We start from the raw sequence: 12,452 nt of genomic DNA on the forward strand, positions 1-12,452 counted from the left end.
CGGGGAAATAGCAAATGCACATCGAGAGGTAAATGACTAAGTAAATCCTGGCACAACCTTAGAATGAAATATATTCAGCAATTAAAAAGGAATGGAACTACTGATACAATAACATGGATGAATTTCAAGATAATGTTGCTAAGCGAAATAAGCCTGACAAAAAGAATACTTACTGTAGGGTTCCATTTATGTGAAACTCTAGAAAATACAAACTAATCTACCGTGTTTCCCCAAAAATAAGACCTAGCCAGACCATCAGCTCTAATGCATCTTTTGGAGCAAAAATTAATATAAGACCCAGTAGTATAGTCTAGTCTAGTCTAGTCTAGTCTAGTCTAGTCTAGTCTAGTCTAGTCTAGTCTAGTACAGTACAGTATCGTATAGCATATAGACCCGGTTTTATATTATAGTAAAATAAGACTGGTGTTATATTAATTTTTGCTCCAAAAGACACATTAGAACTGATGGTCCAGCTAGGTCTTATGTTCGGGGAAACAGGGTATATGACAGAAAGCCAATCAGTGTTTGCTAGGGAGGATGGGGGACGGGAAGTGACAGGATGGAAGGATTACAAAGAGGCACAAGGATACTTGGTGAGTAATGAAAACATTACTATCTTGATGGTGGTGGTGTTTTCGTACAAATTTACATATGTCAAAATGTATCAAAGTATACAATTTAAATATGTGCAGTTTATAGTACACCTATTATGCCTCAATAAAGCTGTATTTTCTTTTTAAAAAATAGCATTAAATTTTAAATACATCAGTCTCTGCATCTTTAAACTGTTTCTCTAACCTAGGGGGTCAGCAAATTTTTTCTGTAAAGGGCCAGATAGGAAATTTTGGACAGGTCATATGGTCTCTATCACAATTCAACTTTGCAGTTGCAGCATGAAAGCAACCACAGCAATACATAAATGAATAAGAATGGCAATAAAAAGTTGTTTATGGATACTGAAAGGTGAATGTAATGGAATACAAAATATTATTTTTCTTTTGACTTTTTTCAACTACAGTATTTAAAAATGTGAAAATTCTTCTCAGCTCACAGGCCTGATCTGGCCCGCCCACCCGGAGCCTGCCACCTCTGCATTAGGGGCATCCATTTACCCTCATCACCGCCTAGAGAAACAGAAGTAAACTCAAGTAACCATTTGTATCAAGCCTTGTACAAGAGGGTACCTCCTTGCAAAGGTGCATGATGACAGACAGGCATGGGAAGGCCCGCTTCTAGGAGACCCCTGGTCAAATCTTTTAGACTGGAAGCCAAAATTTGCCAAGACATGAAAGAAACTCTGTTTGGGGTGTTTTTATGTGAGAAATCATTGGGGTTAACAAAAGTGACTATTGCTTTAATTGTTCATACCTATATCACACCAAGATTTGTGTGTGCCTTTTCCCAAAACCAAACAGTATATCTTACCACATGTGATAAAAAAATAGAATGTTGCAAAATTTCTAAATCAAGTCTCTCTGTGTCTATGAATTATGCTTGCCTGTTGTGTGGTATGTAGGACCACTGAATTTGGCCTCCAAGACAACAGGGTTATGGCTAGTAGAGATCACGGCCCTTAAAAGCAGTTGTCCATTTGTGCCCACGAGGACTGGGATTGGACTGCGCTTGAGGGTCCCAGGCTTCTCAGACCTTTGAGGAAATACCACCTCTTTGGAAAGCTGCAAAGTAGAGTAGGTCCTAGCTAAATGTTGCTTCCTGCTGTCTTTGGCAGAGAATAATGGGGACTTTGGTCTCTGTCTTTTGGTGTCTTGATACTTTATCTCATTGCTTATGTGAAAGAAATTCATTCTGAGCCCAGCCTGGACAAGGGAGTTATTGGGGCTGCTGTCAGCCATATCACTTTTGTGCAATTGGGAAAACGGAACTTCCTCAGGGTGGATACAGTCCAGGCAAGGGATCACAGCTTGGCAAGCACTCCTTGCCCCCACTCCTGGGCCATGCACTGTCGTGCAGTGAACAACCTGTACAACCATATATGGTGGCCCTGGACATTACCCTTGATGTTAACCAGGAGAAATATCATGTATTTCTAAAAGGTGCTAGTACATCTGACATTCTTGTAATTTGTACACTAAAGATGTAAATTTGCCATATAGTAGTAGTTTCAGTTTTCTCTTGATACCACCCATATCCTCCTAACATATCCCCTTCTGGACTCCTGTGATTCACAAGTACAATCCATCCTCCACACTGCCATCAGAGGGAACTGTTTGCAATGCAAATGAGTCATAAGACCTCTGCTGCTCAAAATTATCCAACAGCTTTCACGGATCGCATCTAACCCCCTTCACATAGCAAGTGTAGGCCCACACCACCTCGCCACGGCCCCCCGGCCCAGCCCCCTTGCTCTCAGTCCCTCTGGCCTCCTCAATTCCAAACTACCTTCATCCAGCCAACAAATTCTTTGCCACCTGTCTGACTTTGCACACTCTATACTTTTTATAGGAATCCCTTTCCCTATTCTCTGCAGTCTCATCCATCCAAAAATTTAGTTCAAATTTCACCTTGTTAGTGTGAAGTGCAACCATTGTCTACTTTTCCCTCATGCTTCCATTATACAGTGTATATTTCTATTTACCCATCTGCCTTTCCATGTAGACTACCCTCTCCCTGGGTACTCGGTACATTTTTATCTAGACCACATTTTAAAGTTGGAATAATAGAAATGAATGACCAATGCCTATGGAAATGAAAGTTCTAGTGTTTTTATCATCAAAAATTTCATTTTGATTACAAGGTAAAAAAAAAAAAAAAGACAAAGAATAAAACAACAGGAAACAACATTTTAGAGGCACTGATTATGTCTGACTAAAAGTTAGATAAATTGGGCCGGCCCAGTGGCTCAGGCGGTTAGCGCTCCCTGCTCCTAACTTCGAAGGCTGCCAGTTCGATTCCCACGTGGGCCAGTGGGCTCTCAACCACAAGGTTGCCAGTTCAATTCCTCAAGTCCCGCAAGGGATGGTGGGCAATGCCCCCTGCAACTAAGATTGAACACGGCACCTTGAGCTTAGCTGCCTCCCTGATGGCTCAGTTGGTTGGAGTGTGGGCTCTCAACCACAAGGTTGCCAGTTCGACAACCCGCTAGGGATGGTGGGCTGTGCCCCCTGCAACTAGCAATGGCAACTGGACCTGGAGCTGAGCTGCGCCCTCCAAAACTAAGACGGAAAGGATAACAATTTGACTTGGGAAAAAAGTCTTGGAAGTACACACTGTTCCCCAATAAAGTCCTGTTCCCCCTTTCCCCAATAAAATCTTTAAAAAAAATAAAGTTAGATAAATTGAAAAAATATTTTAAAAAGGAAACACAAAAATGTCAAGTCATTGGCAAGATTGTGGGTGAGATGCAGGTGATCTTTTCCATGCATCTCAATTTTTCTGAATGTGGTTATGTTATTTTTAAAATAAAAAATATATTTTAAAAGTAATACTTACATTTATATAGGTATATATTTACATTATTGTATATAATAATTTCCTTAACTTCTTTAAAAGTATTAAAGAAATCCTGGTCTAGTTTTATTTAAGCTATTGTAGTCTGACTGTTCCACTGAGGGTAATTTCTAAAAGTAATTTTGAGAAGAAAGATGAAGGCGTAAATCCTCTGTATTTTTTCGAGCTGATGTTTCCCCATGCACGTCTGTCCCAGGTGAGATTAACACCTACATGTACGCTACATTCTCAGCACATCAGTGAAATCCATGGGCTTTGGGTTTCAAAATCTGGCTCCATCATTTATTCACTGTGTGGCCTTGGACCTCCCTGGTTCTCCCTAATCCTCCCTGGGCCTCAATTTCCTCATCTACAGACTGGGGATAATGTCATAACAGTTGCTAGAATCAAATCAGAAAGTGAAATGAAGTGTTTGACAAAGTGCCTTCATCAGAAGTATGAACATCATCATCCCCATTTTGGGATGGAGAATTTGAGACCTTAAAGGAAATCCCAGAGTTACGGGACCCTGATTTGTTTCACAGCCATGATGCCCCCAACTTTTCAGTTAAATTTATATCCATTCCATTGTCTGCACCCCACAGCCATCTTGAAAGGTCACCCACTGACTAAATTTGAGGTAATTTGAGCAACTTTTGTGGATTATAACACACTGAAAAAAATCCATGCATCTACTACCGTGTTTCCCCAAAAATAAGACCTAGCCAGACAATCAGCTCTAATGCGTCATTTGGAGCAAAAATTAATATAAAACCCAGCCTTACTTTACTATAAGACTGGATCTTATATTAATTTTTGCTCCAAAAGACGCATTAGAGCTGATTGTCCAGCTAGGTCTTATTTTTGGGAAAACACGGTAGGTTTATAGAAGAATGTCCTTATTCTTTGGAGATGCACACTGAAGTAGTAGAGTCAAGTGTCATGATTTCTGCAGCCTACTTTCAAATGGCTAATCCAAAAAAAAAAAAAAGAAAGTGTACCTAAAGGCACATATAAAGAGAAATAAAGCAAAGAAGGCAACACATTAACAATTGGTTAATACAAATGAAGGGCCTACAGGTGTTCTGCATACTATTCTTCTAACTTGTCTGTAGCTTAGAAAATTTTCAAAAAGATGGGGGAAAAAGATAAGACCAGCAAATAAATAGAACATCAAAAGTTAGGGGTTAGAGCCAAAGCAGAGAGTTCCAAAGGAGCCACTGTCTTTTTCCTTTCTCTTAAAAAAAAATTTACTGTGTGAAATATTAGTGCAAATACTGGTGCAAAAGTAACTGCTGTTTTTGCAATTATTTTCAACCTTTTAAACCACAATCACTTTTGCACCAAGCTAATGCATGCTTCTTATACAACCAGTTATGTCACATGAGGTAGGTGTCTTAATGTATGTCTAGAGAAATGTAAGGAAGGATGATAGCAATCTCTAGGTAGAAGCATGTCAGGTGATTTTCGTTTTCCACTTACACATTTATGTTGAAATTCTTAAAAGACCGTATGTCATCTACATGTAATCAGAAAAAACAGAAAAGCTAGTTGCATTTTTTTTTAAATTAACCATTTCTGTGGGATCTCCCTACATTTTTTTGCAACTTCCTATGAATCTATAATTATTACAAAATGAAAAGTTTTAAAAATTAACCTACCAATATTTATATCCTGGTTTTCAAAAAATAATAACTATGACCAATACATCAGGTTTTTTTTTAAAAGCCCGTGAGTGCCTTCTAATGGTCATAAAATATTTATTCCAGTCTCACTTAGGTTATTAAATAAAAAAAGCTTCAAATATAAAGTTGTGCTCTTAGGAACATGACAGTTTAATCTTTTTTTTGAAAGGCACAGGGCAAAGAAGGGGCAGAGGAGGATGGGGTTCCCTGGGGACATGACAAAACCTCTCTATTGATCGTGGAGAAATGGCCCCCCCCGCACTTCCCGGGCACCACTTGCATCAACACAAACCCTCCCTGATGGCACAGAGGGCTCCAGGCACCCAGGCAAGCACACAGCATCCCTTTCTAAATCTCAGAACCACTTTCCTTTTACCTAAGATCTCTGCCCCGCGCTGAGCACCCCCTCCATTTATTTTCCATAGAGACCTCACAGAAGAAAAACTACTCTATACCATTCCTTTTTAAAAATATATACTTAACAAGAAATAATCACTTTGGAAGGGGGTAAGCATTCCCCTCCTCAAAGGCCTCTCTAATAGCTTCAGGCTTCACAGCGAGGTGTGTTCTGATGCTTCAGTTATACTAAATACAAGTAGTGGCTCTAAAACAGGAAGAAAGGTAGGTCCAGAGGCTACTGGTGAAGGCAGGGCAGCCGAAATCAGTGCTTGTTGGCCAGAAGGGAGGGGAGGGGAGGGGAGGGGAGGGGAGGGCAGAACCGCCTGGCAGCTGCTGCAGCCACTGCAGACAGCAGGCTTACTTCATCAGTAGTCAGGGGCACACAAGATCTTGGATAGCAGACAGAGGTTGCACAGCATAAAACTCAGGTTTTGGACTCTAACTGCCCCAAAGCTATCATGGACAAAGGAGGCAATCTGGTCAAGAGAGATGATGGAACAGACACGTAGCTGCAGGCAAGCAACCTCTTCCTTCCATTTGCGCCCCTCGGTGACTGGCACACATCTCCAAGTGCCCACCGCCAACACCAAGCTGAGCAATGATTTTACAAACCTGGTCCAATACACTTAGACGATCCAAGCCTTATCTGTTTTTATTGCTATTTTCTTCTTCATCACTGGCTTAGGAAGTCCTGAATAATGTTCTCCCTGTTTCTCTCTCCAGACTCACCTTAATTCTAGTTCCTAGTCATGAAGACCCCATGCCCTCCCAGGCCCCCCCCCCCCAAGGTCCAGATGCAGTGCCACTCCACCATATTCTCAGAGGACCTCCATAATAACACATACCCAGCTGAGAACATGTCATTGATCTTGTCCCAGCGCTGCCTTAAAAGGATCACTGCTGACCCCATCCCCTCTTTTGTAGAAGAACTGACTCAGAAAGCACAGACCATGGGGAGTCAGGAATTGGAGGGGTAATATTATTATTAGGGCAGCCAAATCTTGCCTGGGTGAGGAAGCTTCCCCCTGCCACCTCCCTGCTGGTCTGTCTCCAGCCAAAGACTATCTCCTCCCAATGCTGCTACTCTGTAAGAGCTTAAAGGTGAACCCCTGACCTGTGGGAGCCATTTGGAGGAGTGGCAGCAAACCGGGGGGATCACACTGGCTTGGGGATGCAACAGGCTCAGCTTCTTCCCTTTCTCAGCTCCCTCAGAGGCACACCACCTGTGGCCTGAGTACAAATTCCCAGGCAGGGAAGCTACATCCTTGGTGAAAGGAGATCTCAAACCAAAATAACTAGACACCTGAGGAATACAACCTCTGTAAGAGAAGGGTAACAGACTGGATATACACAACATGAAGCAGAATTATTGGGACCAAAAAATTTTAATTAGCATAATAAATATCCTCCAAGAGATAAAGGAAGAAATTAGTAATTCAAACCAAGGGGAAATGTTAAGAAGAAAAATATAAAAGTTGAACTCAATCGATGAGAGAACTATCACAATGGCTGCAAGAAGAGATCAGAGCAATGCAATGGGAGATCAGAGAGATGAACTCTCCTAGAAGGAGAGAAAAAGAATACAGGGATACATTCAGAGATGCAGAAAATAAAAGCAGAGGTGTTAGTGTCCAGAAAACAGGGAACAGGAAAGAAGACAAGGAAAACAAACAAATAAGAAAAGGAGATGTGTGAAGAAAATTGATAATTCCCCCAGAATTAAAAAGAGATTAAAGACTTAAGATTAAAAGAGTTTATAAAGGACCAAACAAGACACATAAAGACCCCCCACCAAGGCACATTCCAGTGAAATTTAAGAATCTTGAGATTAAACACAAATTCTAAAAGCTTCCTTTGAGAAATAGAATCAGATTAATATCAGATTTTTTAAGAGCAACACTGATGCAAAAAGACAATGGAGTAGTATTTTTAAATTTTTATATTAAAAAAGAAAATATAATTTTTAAATCACTGAAGGAAAAGAACTCTGAACATAGAATTGTCCAATATGAGGGCATAATAAAGATGTTTCAGGCATGCAAAGCCATCGAAGACTGGCCACTGAAAGGCTCATTCTGGAAAGATTCACCAAGGAAGCACTCACATAGGAAGATAAATAAATCCTGTAGGATAAGATATATGAGAAATTAGGCTAGTCAAATAACTTAATGAGGCTTGTTGTCTAAAAAAGGACCCCAAAAAAGTAGTGTTTCCAAAATTTCAGAAGTAAAACATACAACAGCAACACAATTGGGATGAGGGCTGGGAAGACAGAGACCCAAGGTTCACGTGAATCTGCTAACATGCTTGTATCATTAGAGGACGAATTCAGAATGTGCCACATTTAAGAAATGAATAGGGATAAATACACATAAATTTTGATCTTAAGAGCAACCACTATAACAACAAAAATGGAATTTGTTTTAAATGACAAGAAAAGGATTTTAACTATCCATTAGAAAGTAGGAAATGAGAGAAAAATGGAAAACAAAGTAATAGTAAGGAGAAAATGATAGAAATAAGTACTAATAAAATAATAATTACAAGTATAAATGGATTAAACTCACCAATTAAGAACTCTCAGATTGACTATAAGTAATACATTGCCTACAAAAGACAAATACACAAAAAATAGAGAATGAGGATGGAGAAAGATATCTCAAGCAAACAGGAGCCAAAACAAAAAGAAAAAGCTGGAGAATCAACCTCAACATCTGGTAACATAGAATTCAAGGTTAAAAGCATCTATAAGGGACAGAGATGGCTACTATATGCTAGAAAAGAAACTAAATGGTAAAAGATGTGATTTTTCATATTATATAGACCTAACAATATAACCTCGACTATGTAAATATCCTTACATAAATAAGAACCACAGCATGACAAGAAAAAGAGAAATCAACAAGCACACTTGAATATTTTAACCCGCTCCTTTCAGAAACTGCTAGAACAGGCAGACAAAAAAATAAGCAGAGATACAGAAGGTCAAAACAATACACTAAACATCACTGAGCAAGTAGATAGAGAGAGAGCTCTACAGCCAAGAGAATACGTAATTATTTTCAGCATTTATAAAAAGTAGCCACACACTAGGCTAAAGAGTCAGTAAATTCCAAGGAATTAATATCACAAAGACTACCCGCTCTGACCATAATTTTTTTTTTAAATTTAAAAAGTCAAGTTTTAAAACGAAAATGCTTATGACTAGAAAAAAGAAAAATACAAGGGAATTTTGTTTAAATACATAGAACTGAATGACAATGAAAACACAACCTGTCAAATTTGTGAAGCACAGCTCAAGCATTGCTCAGAGAAAAATATACACCCTTAAAAACAGTCCTCTGTTCACTCTCTGATGCTGAAATGAGCAAGTGTTTCCCTGATGAAAGTCACTCAAACAAAACATGGAGCACTGTGGAAAAACTCACAAAATCTATAGGTACCTCCCCGGTGGCCTGCTGGGTGTTCTGCCCCAGCAGGGCTCATGAGAGATGAAATATAAGCTGTCAATCAATAGAAACCTAAAGGAAAAAACCATGTCAGACAATGGTACACCCACCTTATTAATAGCTGCCCAGTAGTCCTAGCCCAACGATAACCAGTATAAAGTATACTCTATGCCAGGAAAAAAATAACATGGCCCTGAACCCTACAAAAGTCCACATCCTTCTGACCCTTCATTAAACTGGATGTAAAAATCAACAGATCCTGGAGTCAAGTCTGCTCTGTATCTACTAAGGACTGGGCACTGCTACTTGCATACTCACCCCCTCTAGCTCGAAGTGCCAGCCCTTCCCACCATGTGAGATGAGGTACTGCTCTCTAACCAACATTGCTGTCGTTAGAATAAAAGACTTGCACGCAAGTACCTGATAGGGTAAGTCAGCCATCCGTAAATAAGTTTCCATTTTCAAACAGAAAGGAGATAAACTGGGAACACCATTGTTAGGTCTTGCAAACTGATGCAAAATAATGGCATCTTTGGAGTCAATCTCTTGCTGTTTCCTGTTAAAACCAAAACAGAAATAAAGGACAGTCCACGTGTTATACAATCAGTTCCTCCGAGATGCCTGTTGGGCTGTGGCTCCTCAATGAGCAAGCAGATCTGTTTGTCACAGGGGCTCACCTCACCCAGCAGCATTGAGAGTGGAAGCTTGGTTGAAACACAAAAGAACCTTACAAACTCTGATATGATCATGACCCCAAGGGCTCAGACAGGTAACTACACGTCATCCTCCTTCTGGGATCTGCAGCCTATGGGCAGGAAGAGTGCTCTCTGGTACAGGTCCACCTCGTCCCCAGCTGGCTGTGCTTACCTGCCAGGGACAACGTGGATGGATTAAAAAATGATATTCTGTGCTTACTGTGTCATTGCTCTGAGAACCTCACAGGTATTTTCTCATTTAACCTTCACGATAACCTTATGAGGTAGGTACTATTGTTATCCAGGTTTTGTAGATGAGGAAACTGAGGCACAGAGGATTAACTTGCCCTAAATCACATCAGCAGTAAAAGGCACAACCTGAACTGAACCAGGTAGTGAGAGCCTATGATCTTGACCACTACATGGTACCATGAAACGGTCTATTCATCCATAGGACCCTGGAATAACTGTGCAGATTTACTGTGCCATGACCCAGTCTGCAGGGAACCTGAGACTCTGAGTATTCTGGTCCCTCTTCCAAACTACCCATGCCCTCACCTGGCCTTTCGCCTCTGGTCCTGAGGAAACTAGCTTCTGGGCTCTCTAGCTCATTCTCTCTATTTCACAGGGTCCCCACTTTCACCACACAGCATATACCTTATTACCCCTTCTTCTGTCTCAGCCACATATCTACCTTTTCATTTGGCTATTTTTTTTTGGCGGGGGTGGGGGGAGGAGAACTTCCCTGGCACAGTTTTTCAATAGCCCCTATGAGGCAAAACATATGCTGGATTCCAAGTCTGGATACGTGGGGTCAAGTCCAAGCCCTGCTTCCTACTGGCCATGTTACCCTAGATCTCTTCTCTCTCACACAGGCAGTGAGGACAATACCTACTCTGCATCAATTATTATCCTGACAATTAAATAATATAACATCTAGAAGCATTTGGCAAGCTATCAAGCATTATGTAAGAGTAGACTTTATTCTCCCTCAAAGAGGTACGGTCTTATGCCCTTAAACTACAAAATCTTAATACTTCACAAAGCCCCACCACATGAACCTTCTGCAAATTTCCGTGTTTCAGCCTACCCAACCACTTCCCACTCTTCCTTCTGGCCTTCCCTGAGCTTCTGGTTCCCACATCGTTCCCTCATGGACTTTTACACAAACAAGCAAAGACAAGCTTTTCGGATCGTCATGACACAGATGCTCACTGCAGCATCTCCATTCAACAAAACAAACTCTTTTGGAGAAGTTTACCACCAGAATGCCCTTTCCACTTAAGGAGTTAAGAAATGGCTCATTTTGAAAATACTGGTCAAAAGAATAAATATACTTGCTGCTTTCTGGCAATATTTACTATAAAACAAAGGTTCCCATTTAGATGAAATGTTTGGGAGGTCAGATATTAAAATTAAGAAGTCATTTAGACTATGTTCCTGGAAAGTGCAAACTGTTGATTTGACAATTAACTGATTTTGTCCGTTCAAATAATTCAAGCCACAGAGTGGTATTTTCATGTAAATTAGCCGAGCAAAAATTTAAGACCTGAAAGGATAGAAGATAAATATAAAATTCCTTACACCACTTGATAAATTTAAAATCCCCATTGGAAGGGATCTAAATTTTAATCGTTCACTTGGGCCATGTCATAAAAAGAATGGGTGCTAACTATGTGATAAGCATATATGCCAACGGCTTTGTATACATAATGCATATTAAATTATTTCACTAACACTCTCGGGAGGATATTGATATAGTATAAATTTAGCATCTTATACCATACTTATATTTTACACTAGACAAGGAAATTAAAGCTCAGAAAGGCAAATAACTTGCCCGAGGAATATCAATTTAAGATCAAGTTGTTAACTTCAGTTTCCAAGCTTTTAAGCACTTCAACTACACCAAAATGGACAAATCCTAAGTTAATTTTACTAATAGCCAGCTTGACTCAGACCACTCAAGCCTGGAACTTTCTGATGAAAGTCCATAATAACTAAGGATGTCCGACTTTCATTGAATGCTCACTATATGTCAAACTGTGTGCTAAGCATTTCATATGTATTAACTCATTTAACCAACTCTACGAGGAAGGCTACTATTATCATCCCCATTTGACAGATGAGAAAACCAAGTAACCAAGAAGCTTACTCTCAGATCCAAGGTCACGTGGTTAATTAAAGGCAGTGAATTTGAACCCAATCTGTCCCTGGAGCCCTCCTTCCACACATCAGGCACCTCTCTCTAACTTAGGATCAGAGGAGTAGGAGACCTGTTTCCTGGACAGCTGTATTTTTAAAAGTATCCTTATAATGAAGGTTGTATAAGAGAACACCTGTAGAGCAGCAAGACTAGCCACTCCTCCCGCGGTGATGAGCTGTTAGTTTATGCAAATCAGATGACCCATGGGTTGCTCCAATTCCCCAAGTTTTCTAGGACAAAGGGCAAATGAGCTACCACTAACAAAGTTATTGTAGTCAATCAGTTTACAAACAATATATTTCCCAATGCTGGACTGAATTTAAGATAGCTGTTAGGATATCTCCACTCAGGGAGAAAAGAGTAGAGGGTTGGGACTATATCTGTTTAAAAATATTGTGGTGGGGAAAACATGGACAAAATCCAAAGTACCTACTTTGGTTATACTCATTAATGAAACTTCCTAAATAATTCTCACCTGTCAACTTTACTTTCCACTCTGGAAATGCAGCCATAGATTAAGGTTAAATCTACGCAGCAGCAAATCCAAGTAGGATGGTGAAGACTTTACAAT

The 12,452-nt window shown here is 40.1% G+C and overlaps 1 protein-coding gene across 3 annotated transcripts in view; it reads right to left on the bottom strand.

The window, feature by feature from the left end:
- Positions 1 to 12,452, bottom strand: part of FAXC (failed axon connections homolog, metaxin like GST domain containing) — a 73,713-nt gene that overhangs the window by 57,849 nt on the left and 3,412 nt on the right. For all 3 annotated transcript variants that reach the window (XM_019743398.2, XM_019743397.2, XM_019743400.2), the window contains one exon: positions 9,401 to 9,536. In XM_019743398.2, the coding sequence (XP_019598957.1) occupies positions 9,401 to 9,536 (136 nt within the window). The remainder of the gene's footprint in view (positions 1 to 9,400; positions 9,537 to 12,452) is intronic.

The sequence above is a fragment of the Rhinolophus sinicus genome, linkage group LG05 (genome assembly GCF_036562045.2).
Source record: "Rhinolophus sinicus isolate RSC01 linkage group LG05, ASM3656204v1, whole genome shotgun sequence".
NCBI classification, from domain to species: domain Eukaryota; kingdom Metazoa; phylum Chordata; class Mammalia; order Chiroptera; family Rhinolophidae; genus Rhinolophus; species Rhinolophus sinicus.